Source organism: Schistocerca cancellata, chromosome 3 (genome assembly GCF_023864275.1).
Source record: "Schistocerca cancellata isolate TAMUIC-IGC-003103 chromosome 3, iqSchCanc2.1, whole genome shotgun sequence".
In the NCBI taxonomy this organism is placed as follows: domain Eukaryota; kingdom Metazoa; phylum Arthropoda; class Insecta; order Orthoptera; family Acrididae; genus Schistocerca; species Schistocerca cancellata.
This window is the reverse complement of record NC_064628.1, coordinates 680,245,584-680,259,646: the sequence shown is the minus strand read 5'-3', so window position 1 is coordinate 680,259,646 and position 14,063 is coordinate 680,245,584. Positions and strand designations below refer to the sequence as shown.

Sequence of the window (14,063 nt, the reverse complement as noted above, 5' to 3'; positions counted from 1 at the left end):
TAAGCTAAAGATCTGGTCCTGACAACCTCTAAGAGGCCTAAACCCACACTGATTCTCATCCAATTGGTCCTCAACTAATACTCGCACTTTCCTTTCAACAATGCCTGAGAAGATTTTACCCACAACGCTGATTAAAGAGATACCTCTGTAGTTGTTACAATCTTTTCTGTTTCCATGTTTAAAGATTGGTGTGATTACTGCTTTTGTCCAGTCTGATGGAACCTGTCCCAACTCCCAGGCCATTTCAATTATCCTGTGTAGCCATTTAAGACCTGACTTTCCACTGTATTTGATGAGTTCCGACTTAATTTCATCCACCCCAGCCGCTTTATTGCACTGCAATCTATTGACCATTTTTTCCACTTCCTCAAATGTGATCCTATTTCCATCATCATTCCTATCCCATTCTACCTCGAAATCTGAAACATTACTGATCGCATTTTCACCTACATTGATAATAAGAATGCAAAATAAATTAGCTTTGTTATTCAGCATTTAAAAACTTTGAGTTTTCAATCATACTTTGGCACCTTTTTAACACATCAACACAATTTTTTTAGTCAAAACATGCAGGCCTATTCACAACCATATCAATAACATTCTACATACCCTACACACATTTTACGATCACATATTGTGGTGCTGACGCAATTCGGGTGGTTTCACAGGTGAAAACAGGGGGACTTCCATTTATGCAAAATTTTTGTTATCCAAACCACCTGCCATCTAGATAATTTCAAACAAATGAAAGTTTACATTAAAAAAATTGTTAAACACCTGAGATGGGATTTTAAGATCACAAAATTGGTCGTGGATTGAATAAATCACTATTACATTTAAGTGGATGTCATTCTATTTATCATTTAACTAAGTTTTTCAATGGCAAGTAATACTTGTCACAATACACTTCCAGACTCAATGTGGCAGCACTAACACCAAATCAATTCATGAAAGTTTGACGAAGTTTGTGGCTCCATTAGAGATTAGATGCATTAAAGCCTGTCTCTTCTGAAGAAACCAGTGAATCTTGAAGATGGGTGAGCACTTGCACAAGCAGGCATAGTTACTGCTTTGGTAGTGTTGTCTTTTAGAAGTTTAACAACTGACCATTGTTCCAAATGTCTCTCTCTCTGGGATATGATCTGAAGAAAGTACTTTTTTACAGTTGACCATTGTTCTAGAAGTCTCTCTCCATCTAGAGGAAACAAGTTTCATAAATTTAGGACCCAACAGCTTCATATCTAATTGTATCATTTTTATTGTGTGAATTTTGTAACTTATCTTGAGACCTGTCAAATGTCTTGATGTTTTCAGTGACATTACATCAGCTGGATAACATTCCCAATATAGAGATCAAGAATCAACCTCTGCTGCACAAGGATATTAATGAAGCTATAACTCAGAGCCTTCTCAATGGTATTTTCTAATTTTTCAATCCATTTGCCACGCCAAACATAACTTTATTGGTAACAAAATTTGCTTCTGAAACATAAATCTTTTTCTAAGAAAACTATGGTGTACAATTAACAAACCAAAACTGAAAAATATAGACTACAACTGATCAATCAGAAAAAGTACTGACTTTTACTGAGTTTACTGGCCAGTTTTCATTCCTGAAAGTGTGAGGTAGGGGGCTAAAAAGCATAGGGAGACCTATGGCCAAGGCAGGAGCGGTGGGCTTGGCATGGCAGGTTTGTGCACCTCCCTCAACCACTCATGTAATGTGGTTCTTTAAACGCCTCTATGCCAATGCCTCAGTGTTGTTGTAGCTCTAAAAAAAGCTATTCTCTCACCTGCAGCTGTATGGGATTCACAGGTGAAAGCTGGTAAATGCACTGCTAACTGTCATAGACCTTCTTATGTCATCTTGACTATAGGCATGAATACAGCAACAGGTTCAAGTGGATAAAGGTTGCAGTAATTATTCAGAGATGAAGACTCTTGCAAAGGGTAGAGCAGCATGAGAAGCTGCATGTAATCTGTCTTCAGATTGATGACAACAACAACAATAACAATGTCAGTGACAACAGCATCAACAACAAACTACAGATAGAGAGATTTCTGGATAGTTAACAAATGATTGCAGTCCTACTTATGAAACACAGACTTCAACAGGTGGGTACCTCAGATACGAAATGCATCCAGATGTACTGAGAAGTATGTTTCAGATCCAGAACAAATAAACACTGGGGTTCCTCATGATAATGTGTTTCTGCAGAAGAGAAGAGGAAGGAGCAAGGGAGGGGGGGTGGGGTGGGAGGGGGGATGAGAGAATAGGAGGAGGAGGAGGAGAAGGAGGAGGGGGTGGGATGGAGGTAAATGTGAAACTGTAATATTTTTGTAATGAGTTTTAATCCATAACTGTACCAACCAGGTCCTTGTTTTGCATATGTGTGAGAGTGACATGAAACTAAAATAAAACTGTAAGAAATAATAATTATGTAGAATCATGTTTTGTAAATTGTCATTGCATCACTTCACATCATCAAATCATCACACCTTATGTGACGAAGCAAGCTGGGATTTCTTTACTTCCTCTCTTGTTCTGCCATCTGCTTCCTTAAATTCATTTTATTTTCATTTTTGCCTAATTACCATTAACATGTAGAGTATAATCTGCATTTCCATACAAGGGAAAGGCTGGCCCTCAGTCTTAATGAATATAGAACCAGATCTAATTTTGTGCTTAGTCTGTGTATGTAACTAATTTCCTAATTTATTTTCACCATTTCTAGTTAATATTGCTTGCTACAGATCATTATAGGGTGAAATCAGGAATTGTTTCATAACTTAGATTCTATTGCTGACTTATAGACAAATATAAATTCTGTACTAATTATAAACATTTGGAAGAAGAACTACTAGGATTCTTGAAGTATTTATTTGGCTCTATTTGAAAACATATTAGCAAAGCCAGCCCTTAATTAATTCCAAAATAATGACCATGTTTGTTGAAAGCATTTTTGCATATCTGTTAATTTCATTACTTAAGCAAATAATTCAGTCTAATCTTTGTGGTAGAAGGAACTGTTAAAAAGAAGGAATTTTTTGATGTTTTCAGTTAACTAAATGAGTTATGTTTTAATTGTAATTTCTGTGACTTAAACATCAAACAATCTATAGTTTCAGTTCCTATTATTGTGAGGATATATAAAGGACCCATTTTTGGTCCGAGACAGTCAGTCCACAGCTGTTTTTCAGACATGAAATGTGTATTGGTTAGATTAACAACAATGCACCAACTTAACAGTGGAATAAGTGTAACACAGATAGGCCATTTATTAGAACAATTAATGACAATGTCTGTTTGATTTATTTGAAAAATAGTGTCACACGTATCATATTATTCTGCAAGAACTGTGAATTGTGTGGTTAGGTTTTTACTGCTCATAGGTGTTCAACAGCAAACTATTGTAACAGTATGCTGATGTTGCCTGCAACCTGTTAATGAGGCTTATCAACCTTTACCAATAGTGAACTGGCCATATAATTGTGTAATATTGGGGAAGTAAAGATCTGTGAAACACAGTTGTGGAACTGTTGGCTACATTATTTACAGTAGTCAGTGTTGAACTTCCACCCCCAATTTTTTTCAGCCAGTACAACAATGCAGTACGTCAACACTGAGGACTCTCAATGAAGAAATAAAGCAGGCGAACATCATACTTACTGTCCTATATTAAATGTATGTTTTGTGCATGTTTTGTAAAAGAACAACAAATAAATAAAATAATAATATTGAAAATAGGTATAAGATGCTCATTGGAAATAGCACAAGTTTTTGCTCCAACAACCTCCTCAGAATATGATGAAGAAGCTGATGATCTTGATGAGTTACAACAACAATTAAAAACAGGCAAACTCTTGCTATAGGCTAGCAATGAGCAACTTTAATTCAACTGCAGGGAGAAAGTAAAAAGTGACTCATCAGGCAGGATCTTTGGATTCAGCATAAGACAGAGTAGTCATGATAGTGCAATGCACTGAGAATAACTAGCTGTACATATTTCCAGAAAAAGTCAGGCAGGAAATGGCTGTAAAAAGGACCAAATGGAAAGAACGAGCTGGTCTTAGAAATGGGTATAAACCAATGGATTAGTAAGATGTTTTCATTGAAGTTACAGAAAGAAGCAATGATTAGCAGTTGCCAATCTGCATGGGGTTTAGACTATTATAAATCATTTGTCACAATAAAATCTGTGCAGCCAGAACTTGAGAACCAAGAAGAGAAACAACTGACATTAGTTTGTTGAAGAACATATACAACAGGTCTGTGGCTTCTGTTCGATGGCATTAAGAGAATGACATGTTAACACTTGAGAAAAGAATAATGAAAAGTTGACCTAGTTTCACTAAAACTATTTTCCATAGTTAGTCTTCAGATCATTAAACTGGGTGAAGAAAGAATACACATAAAAGGATCTAACCTGATGAACCCCCTTCAATTTGTACATGACATTTTATTTTCTTAGAGCCACTAGATACGAAGCATAGGATGGAGGAAATGAACAGAGGAGTTATGACAGCAGGCCAGAATATTAATTATAGTAAGACTAAAATAATGCAAAAACCAGTATGCCAAAAGGCGAATAGTAAAGACAGATGAATAAATTATAGAAACAGTTGATGAATTTGTATACTTAGGTCAACTGAAAACAACTAGATGGACACCTATCTTCTGGTAAGGGTGTTCCATAGATTTCTTTCCTTGTCTTTTCTTATCAGTACTTCTTCGTTTTGCACTTCATCTGCCCGCTTAATTTTAATATTCTTCAATAGTACCATATTGGTTCCATTTACTGCTTCTCCATATTTCCTATGGCCCACAATTTACTTCCATATAATTCTCTGCTCCAGACACAAACGTTGATGATTTCTGTGTAAATATCTCATTAAAGAAAGTCTTCTTCACCTGCACCAGCCTATTTCTAGCACCTTCTTTGTTTTGACCATCTTGTGTAATCTTCCTTTATACATGTAATTCTCTCATTTCTTTCACTACTGTGTCAGAGCCAGTTTTGATGATAAGTAACTCACTATTCATCATTTAGCACACTTTATCACCTGTTTCTTTGCTTTGTTTGTTGTTAAGCCAAATTCTGTGTTAAGTGTGCTGTCTATTCTTTTCAACAGGTCTTTTAAGTCTTCCTCGCATATGTCTACAATATGATTTGAATATATTCTCATCATAAATTACCTTATGCTATATCTCATTGTACTCATCCATAGAAATATGAAGGGGACCAATAAATCAACTCAAATATAGGTCAAAGTTGTTTCTCCTTAACATCTCCTTCTATGCCATAGAGTATGTCTTGTATCCAAATGGCCAACATAAAGCCAACATGTAGCCATATAGACACACTACAGAATACTGATAGTATTCTGATGTGTGATTCTGATACAGATATCATGAGTTGCTGATGCAACTATTCAGGTCTGAAGATGAATCAGAGAGATCAAAACGTCACACTACATAAACAAAATGTACAATTTGGACAGAACAATAAATAATACAATAAAAATGTTTTAAATATCAATACAGTTGTTGTTTTCTTGTAACAAATACATTGGTTGTGTTGATTTCTGTTACAACAAGGCCCACAGCTACAACAAATTGTTTAAATGATAACATTTATCCATTCTGGTTGTTATTACATGGGAGTAAAGAAATGATGGAGCATTTCATATTGTTAAGTTTCACCACCTTGTGATTTGGCCACTTAGTTACTACTACCTAATGTTTTTTAATTACATTTTTAACAATGAAAAATTTTATTGCCTATTTGAGCAACGTCTTACTGTCACACTTTTGTGTGCACAAACTGTTTGGTTGTTGCACCCTGAATTAAGTTTGGTTACTCAGATGTCTTCTGTGAATGCAAATGGCGCTTTTGTCAAATTTTAATAATAAAACATGAGATTATTTATCTTTGTATGGTATTATGTTAATGTATGTTTCTGGATTTACATCTGAAAATGGTTTCATAGTCAAAAACTGTTCAGTAATGTGCATGAAAATAAAAATCCCGGGACTGGAATGACTCCTTACCCTCTCCCTTAAAACCCACATCCTTTTGTCTTTCCCTCTCCTTCCCTCTTTCCTGATGAGGCAACAGTTTGTTGCGAAAGCTTGAATTTTGTGTGTATGTTTGTGTTCGTTTGAGTGTCTGTCGACCTGCCAGCACTTTCATTTGGTAAGTCACATCATCTTTGTTTTTAGATATATTTTTCCTTCGTGGAATGTTTCCTTCTATTATAACCATATCATATATATATATATATATATATATATATGTGTGTGTGTGTGTGTGTGTGTGTGTGTGTGTGTGTAGGGAAACATTCCACAAGGGAAAAATATATCTAAAAACAAAGATGATGTAACTTACCAAACGAAAGCGTTGGCATGTTGATAGACACACAAACATACACACAAAATTCAAGCTTTCGCAACCAACGGTTGCTTCATCAGGAAAGAGGGAAGGAGAGGGAAAGACGAAAGGATGTGGGTTTTAAGGGAGGGGGTAAGGAGTCATTCCAATTTTGGGAGTGGAAAGACTTACCTTAGGGGGAATAAAGGACAGGTATACACTCACACACACACACACACACACACACACACACACACACACACACACACACACACACACATATCCATCCGCACATATACAGACACAAGCAGACATTTGTAAAGGCAAAGAGTTTGGGCAGAGATGTCACTCGACGTGGAAGTACAGAGGCGAAGATGTTTTTGAATGACAGGTGAGGTATGAGCGGCGGCAACTTGAAATTAGCGGAGGTTGAGGCCTGGTGGGTAACGGGAAGAGAGGATATACTGAAAGGCAAGTTCCCATCTCCAGAGTTCTGATAGGTTGGTGTTAGTGGGAAGTATCCAGATAACCCGGACGGTGTAGCACTGTGCCAAGATGTGATGGCTGTGCACCAAGGCATGTTTAGCCACAGGGTGATCCTCATTACCAACAAACACTGTCTGCCTGTGTCCATTCATGCGAATGGACAGTTTGTTGCTGGTCATTCCCACATAGAAAGCTTCACAGTGTAGGCAGGTCAGTTGGTAAATCACGTGGGTGATCCTCATTACCAACAAACACTGTCTGCCTGTGTCCATTCATGCAAATAGACAGTTTGTTGCTGGTCATTCCCACATAGAAAGCTTCACAGTGTAGGCAGGTCAGTTGGTAAATCACGTGGGTGCTTTCACACGTGGCTCTGCCTTTGATCGTGTACACCTTCCGCGTTACAGGACTGGAGCAGGTGGTGGTGGGAGGGTGCATGGGACAGGTTTTACACTGGGGGCGGTTACAAGGGTAGGAGCCAGAGAGTAGGGAAAGTGGTTTGGGGATTTCGTAGGGATGAACCAAGAGGTTATGAAGGTTAGGTGGACGGCGGAAAGACACTCTTGGTGGAGTGGGGAGGATTTGGAAGGTGGATGCCTTGGTGCACGGCCAGCACATGAAATGAGATCCATCCTACATTAAAACCTGTCCCGTGCACCCTCCCACCACCATCTACTCCAGTCCTGTAACGCAGAAGGTGTACACAATCAAAGGCAGAGCCACGTGTGAAAGCACCCACGTGATTTACCAACTGACCTGCCTACACTGTGAAGCTTTCTATGTGGGAATGACCAGCAACAAACTGTCCATTTGCATGAATGCACACAGGCAGACAGTGTTTGTTGGTAATGAGGATCACCCTGTGGCTAAACATGCCTTGGTGCACGGCCAGCACATCTTGGCACAGTGCTACACCGTCCGGGTTATCAGGATACTTCCCACTAACACAAACGTATCAGAACTCCGGAGATGGAAACTTGCCTTTCAGTATATCCTCTCTTCCCGTTACCCACCAGGCCTCAACCTCCACTAATTTCAAGTTGCCGCCGCTCATACCTCACCTGTCATTCAACAACATCTTTGCCTCTGTACTTCCGCCTCGACTGACATCTCTGCCCAAACTCTTTGTCTTTACATATGTCTGCCTGTGTCTGCATATGTGCAGATGGATATGTGTGTGTGTGCGAGTGTATACCTGTCCTTTTTTCCCCCTTAGGGAAGTCTTTCTGCTCCAAGGATTGGAATGACTCCTTACCCTCTCCCTTAAAACCCACATCCTTTCATCCTTCCCTCTCCTTCCCTCTTTCCTGATGAAGCAACCGTTGGTTGTGAAAGCTTGAATTTTGTGTGTATGTTTGTTTGTGTGTCTATCAACATGCCAACACTTTTGTTTGGTAAGTTCCGCCGACCACTGGTGACAACATCGATGTACTGTGGAGACCTCACGCCCCACGTGTTGAGCAATTCGGCGGTACGTCCACCCGGCCTCCCGCATGCCCACTATACGCCCTCGCTCAAAGTCCGTCAACTGCACATACGGTTCACGTCCACGCTGTCGCGGCATGCTACCAGTGTTAAAGACTGCGATGGAGCTCCGTATGCCACGGCAAACTGGCTGACACTGACGGCAGCGGTGCACAAATGCTGCGCAGCTAGCGCCATTCGACGGCCAACACCGTGGTTCCTGGTGTGTCCGCTGTGCCGTGCGTGTGATCATTGCTTGTACAGCCCTCTCGCAGTGTCCGGAGCAAGTATGGTGGGTCTGACACACCGGTGTCAATGTGTTCTTTTTTCCATTTCCAGGAGTGTATATATATATATATATATATGAGCACTTTCATTTCGACTGGAATGACTCCTTACCCTCTCCCTTAAAACTCACATCCTTTCGTCTTTCCCTCTCCTTCCCTGTTTCCTGATGAGGCAACAGTTTGTTGCGAAAGCTTGAATTTTGTGTGTATGTTTGTGTTCGTTTGTGTGTCTGTCGACCTGCCAGCACTTTCATTTGGTAAGTCACATCTACTTTGTTTTTTTATATATATATATATATATATATATATATATATGTGTGTGTGTGTGTGTGTGTGTGTGTGTGTGTGTGTCTATCGACGTGCCAGTGCTTTCGTTTGGCAAGTCACATCATATCCACATCCTTTCATCTTTCCCTCTTTCCTGACGGAGCAACTGTGGGTTGCGAAAGCTTGAAATTTTTTTTTATTTTTTTTTTTTTCCATTTGGTAAGTCATGGAATCTTTGTTTTTAATTCATTTTTCCCATGTGGAATGTTTCTTTCTATTTTATATATATATATATGCATCTTTTCTTCTACAGTGTACTGTTTATCATGAGTATGATATGGAGAACATTAAACCAAATTTGCTACCTTCTAATCTAAGAGAGAGCCCATGCAAATAGTTATAAGAGAAGTGCATTGCCTGAACTACAAAAGCAAATTGCATAAAACTCCACTCTCCTTACTTGTAAATGGATTCTGTTAATTATTATTGATTGTAGTTAGTTGTTATTACATAGAAGGAATTCCTCTGTGTTGTGTCTGACCTTGCATTATTAGAGCCGGCTCCAACCAGTCCCATTGAGAAAATGGCATTCTGCGCTACTTCGGGATCAGAATCATGGGAGAACTTATTCAGCATTTCAATCAGAGCCAACTGAGGATTTGAAATGGAACTAAGTGCTATAGCTAAAGGGACTGCTCTTCGTACAGCGAGCTCACCGTAGCGACTCTGCAAAAAATGCAAAAGTATTACAGATCTGTTCACTTTGTTACTAGCTGAGATTGAAACAACTCCTGAAATTCTAGAATAAAAATGTTTCATTATTACACTAGAGGTGTACACATATGTCTAGTAACTGAGATGTGATATACGATCAACAGATAATGTAGATAAAAAGACCTTCTTCCACACATATGACCACTGTCTTTGGCTGCGTTTGAATGAATGTGTGTGTGTTGTTGTTGTGGTCTACAGTCCAGAGACTGGTTTGATGCAGTTCTCCATGCTACTTTATCCTGTGAAAACTTCTTCATCTCCAAGTACCTTCTGCAACCTACATCCTCCTGAATCTGCTTAATATATTCATCTCTTGGTCTCTCTCTGTGATTTTTACCCTCCACACTGCCCTCCAATACTAAATTGGTGATCCCTTGATGCCTCAGAACATGTCCCACCAAGTGATCCCTTCTTCTAGTCAAGTTGTGCCACAAATTCCTCTTCTCCCCAATTCTATTCAGTACCTCCTCATTAGTTACGTGATCTACCCATCTAATCTTCAGCATTCTTCTGTAGCACACATTTCGAAAGCTTCTATTCTCTTCTTGTCCAAATTAGTTATCGTCCATGTTTCACTTCCATACATGGCTACACTCCATACAAATACTTTCAGAAACGACTTCCTGACACTTAAATCTATACTCGATGTTAACAAATTCCTCTTCTTGAGAAACGCTTTCCTTGCCATTGCCAGTCTATATTTTATATCCTCTCTACTTCGACCATCATCGGTTATTTTACTCCCTAAGTAGCAAAACTCCTTTACTACTTTAAGTGTCTCATTTCCTAATCTAATTCCCTCAGCTTGACCTGATTTAATTCAACTACATTCCATTATCCTAATTTTGCTTTTGTTGATGTTCATCTTATATCCTCCTTTCAAGACACTGTCCATTCCATTCAACTGCTCTTCCAGCTGTGTGTGTTCTCTTACTCAGAAGAAGGCCTTTTTGGCCAAAAGCTTAATTGTCTGACAATCTTTTTGTTGTGCATACCTGTGACTCAACGTCTCTAGTCTGGCTCGGTTTTAATCACTTCAGGGCGCTGATTATTACCGAAAGCTACACCGTTGCTGGCATGCTTGATTGCGTTTATTACCTTTGCATTAATCTGAACCGCAATCTCATTGTCCTTAGCCTCTAGCTAGTCCCTAAACTCTTTCTCGGCTTTCTTAGCCTGTTCAGCTAAGTGCTGATGGATGTTTCCTCTATGCACTATTTCAAGGTTCTCTATGTGGCTAGCCAGGTTTTGCACATCATCTTTAAACCCTGCAGGTGCAGACTGTAAAGTTTGTACTTCAATAGCAAGATTGCCAATTAAATCTGGAAGACTTTTCCATTTCGGATGTTTCCCATTGTACATTTTCGAACTGATTGCTTATTTGTGACACTAGTTTCTTGTCGCTCTCGGCTAACTTTTGTTCAAATTGTCCACGGCGTTCTTTGTCACGATCGACCAAGTTCTGCTCTAATTGCCTATTCCTTTCTTTATCTAGTTCTTCAAGTTTTCGTAACAATTCGGCAAAAGGATATGGCAGCAGTGAACATATCGGTGCCGTTATTGTTCTATCTGCTTGCAGCCTACTTCCCATCAGAGTATGTGCTGCCTGAACTACTGCTCCTATACTCTGATTAGCAATACGTGAAATGGGTTCTGTTTGACAGTCGCCACCTACCCCCACCATAGTAACTACTGCAGCAGTGGCTACGCTATCACTTTTGGCATTACCTAACTCAGGTACATCTTCCTGTGACACTAAATCTGAATTGAGTCCTGATCTCATTCTACGTCCAAATTTTACCATATCTGATGCCCAATCACAGTACGTATTTTCACACGAGTCAAAGTTGCATACATAAACACTCACTCTAAATAGAGTAGTACAAACCCATATAGTTTTAAATATGGCATGGTATGTGAACTTGAATGGATTACAAAGATAAAATGTCCCTTGTTTTCGCTTAATGACTCTCTGTTTCATTTATAATTACCTGAAGTGCAGAATTTTGCAAATATTCACTGTGCACCATGAATTATCTGCTGTACTATCGATTGCAAAATCGTGCGAAAACAGGAGCTCATGCACTTTGGTCCTTACATTAATTTTTTGTATATTCGTATCCGGCTTAAATTTTCAGTTCCAATACCGCATATCTCTCATCTCAGGGTAGATCAGTATTTTCCTCCAGCTTCAATGTGGGTCTTTTCTCACGATTTCTCAGGTTTATATATGAATTATGGATTTCTATTTAATCGAGCCCCAAGTTTGAGGGCGACAGTTATTTCATCTCTCGCCGTACGGGTTTGTGTCTGTTTAGTATAAATCTGACTACAAGCCTGCCTAATATTTGCGAAAAAATAATTTTCTATTATTTTCTGGATTCTATAGGCCAAGATCGAAATAAGAATTGTTGTTGTTGTTGTTGTTGTGGTCTTCAGTCCTGAGACTGGTTTGATGCAGCTCTCCATGCTACTCTATCCTGTGCAAGCTTCTTCATCTCCCAGTATCTACTGCAACCTACATCCTTCTGAATCTGCTTAGTGTATTCATCTCTTGGTCTCCCTCTACGATTTTTACCCTCCACACTGCCCTCCAATGCTAAATTTGTGATCCCTTGATGCCTCAAAACATGTCCTACCAACCGATCCCTTCTTCTAGTTAAGTTGTGCCACAAACTTCTCTTCTCCCCAATTCTATTCAATACCTCCTCATTAGTTACATGATCTACCCACCTTATCTTCAGCATTCTTCTGTAGCACCACATTTCGAAAGCTTCTATTCTCTTCTTGTCCAAACTAGTTATCGTCCATGTTTCACTTCCATACATGGCTACACTCCATACAAATACTTTCAGAAACGACTTCCTGACACTTAAATCTATACTCACTTTTCTTGCCATTTCCAGTCTACATTTTACATTCTCTCTACTTTGACCATCATCAATTGTTTTGCTCCCCAAATAGCAAAACTCATCTACTATTTAAAGTGTCTCATTTCCTAACCTAATTCCCTCAGCTTGACCTGATTTAATTCAACTACATTCCATTATCCTAATTTTGCTTTTGTTGATGTTCATCTTATATCCTCCTTTCAAGACACTGTCCATTCCATTCAACTGCTCTTCCAGCTGTGTGTGTTCTCTTACTCAGAAGAAGGCCTTTTTGGCCAAAAGCTTAATTGTCTGACAATCTTTTTGTTGTGCATACCTGTGACTCAACGTCTCCTCTATATGGTGCGTAGCTATCTGTCCTTTTTGTAACACTGTCATTATTCCATCCTGCATTTTCTGTTGTTTGATACCATCAACACAATTATGCAAGATAGTACCTGGCTGTGCTAGTATCCTTTCCACTTCCTGAACTATTACACATGCATAAGGGGGAAATGTTTCATGGTGGATGAATTAATGTGCAATATGAAGCAGTTGATGTCTTGGAGCCAAATGAATATTGAGACATTTACTCAGATAATTCTCCACCCAACTGGTTGTTTGCACTGTGTACAGCATAAGTGATATAGCCTTCTGGATCACAATAAGAGAATATCACCTCAAACACTGTGAGGTACTTAATAAACACTATGGTCAGAAAAGTTGATTACCATTGTGCAGGCACTTTCTCAAGATTTGCTGAAAATGCTGGAAAGGTTCAAATATCTGAGACTGGAACTTCTTTATCTGCATTTTACAGATGAGTCTTAGTATTCATTTCAGAAAGAGGCATACAAAGTTTTTCAAGAATAACAGAATACACATTTTAAAACAATCAGGATGCAATAGGGAGATTGGGAAAACCTGCTTACTCTTGTTAAACTGGATTTGCTTTTGCCTGTGTATGTAGCAGCTCTCATTTTAGACTGCACAACAGCAGTCACTGCAGTTTAATATGTTTTCATCATTTTCCACTCAGAGCCATGAATTATGAATCTCCTTTTTCATGTTGTATTGATAGTGAATTAAATGATTCCCTTAATGAGCAAGACAAGGCCCCTTCACTCATTTTACAATGTAACAAGATACTGACGAAACAGGAAAACACATAAACATGGCACAGTAAAGTAAACTAGTGATGAGTACTACAGTTCTATCAAAACAGTGTGTTTCCAAATCTATGACATCCTTCCTGCTCATCTTAAGCAATTTTATACAGCTAAAGGGTATGGCCATAAGAATCATGATGGCTCCTTCCTATACCAGTCTTTTCATGCATTGCTTTGAGGGGGCTTTCCTCAGATCCATAAGCCTTCGGCACCTGGTTTGGTTTAGATACATTGATGACATCTTTGTCGCATGGACTTATGGTGACCTGGAGTCTTTAAATACATTCTCCCAGTTAAATTTCATATGATCCTGTTCTGAAACCCATACCACTTCTGATGCTGTCAATCTCATTGTCTCTGAAGGTCAGCTATACA

At 39.0% G+C, this 14,063-nt stretch overlaps 1 protein-coding gene across 1 annotated transcript in view; it reads right to left on the bottom strand.

The window, feature by feature from the left end:
- Positions 1 to 14,063, bottom strand: part of LOC126176505 (26S proteasome non-ATPase regulatory subunit 2-like) — a 213,722-nt gene that overhangs the window by 22,275 nt on the left and 177,384 nt on the right. Inside the window, exon 14 of the mRNA XM_049923661.1 lies at positions 9,417 to 9,601. Coding sequence (XP_049779618.1) covers positions 9,417 to 9,601 — 185 coding nt within the window. The remainder of the gene's footprint in view (positions 1 to 9,416; positions 9,602 to 14,063) is intronic.